The sequence below is a fragment of the Penaeus monodon genome, chromosome 29, assembly GCF_015228065.2.
Source record: "Penaeus monodon isolate SGIC_2016 chromosome 29, NSTDA_Pmon_1, whole genome shotgun sequence".
In the NCBI taxonomy this organism is placed as follows: Eukaryota; Metazoa; Arthropoda; class Malacostraca; order Decapoda; family Penaeidae; genus Penaeus; species Penaeus monodon.
In genome coordinates this window covers 21,812,653-21,813,264 of record NC_051414.1, presented here as the reverse complement: position 1 = coordinate 21,813,264, position 612 = coordinate 21,812,653, and the positions used below count along the sequence as shown (strand labels likewise).

The window sequence follows — 612 nt, the reverse complement described above, 5'->3', positions numbered from 1 at the left end:
CAGATCCAAGCGGTCAATTGAATAAAGTGAACAACATCCACACTAGATACTCGTGAACATACACTTTCCTTTGAGTATTTCCTACTTACTGACAATGGATCATGTAATTACCCAGAGCGGTTAAGAAAGATTTAAATATTTGTATGTTGAGACAGAAAATGTTGCAAAGCTTGCAGCAAAACAAGAAGATATAGTTAAATATTTCTAAAAACCTTTCAGCTTGTTTGACCAGTGTGCAACAATGGTTCTGCTGGTTTCCCATGTGTCAGGATTTCGAAGAACATGGTGTTTGGAAAGCAAATGTATGACAGGAGCTGATATTTTTGAAGCTCTTGTGGGAAGAGAGGTAAGAGTTTTTTCTTCTTTTTCATTCAAATTTTATTACACGGAAACTTTTATGGAAAATCTTTTATAGATTATTAGAGTGAGATTTCCAACAGATTAGCAAATATGTGTAAAAATGTCTTGTAATAAGTGAATGCACAATTTCTTTTATTTTCTCCCCACTTTTATCAGGAAGAAATACCTTGTATTAATAGAAGTTTATAAGATTTACTTCCTAGAAGTGCCTTTTAATTAGAGGGAATAATTTCAGTTTACAGTTTAATACCT

General features: G+C 32.7%; 1 protein-coding gene across 1 annotated transcript in view; it reads left to right on the top strand.

Annotated features, from left to right (window-relative positions):
- Positions 1 to 612, top strand: part of LOC119592017 (replication stress response regulator SDE2-like) — a 9,684-nt gene that overhangs the window by 1,895 nt on the left and 7,177 nt on the right. Inside the window, exon 2 of the mRNA XM_037940797.1 lies at positions 220 to 346. Coding sequence (XP_037796725.1) covers positions 242 to 346 — 105 coding nt within the window. The 5' untranslated portion in view covers positions 220 to 241. The remainder of the gene's footprint in view (positions 1 to 219; positions 347 to 612) is intronic.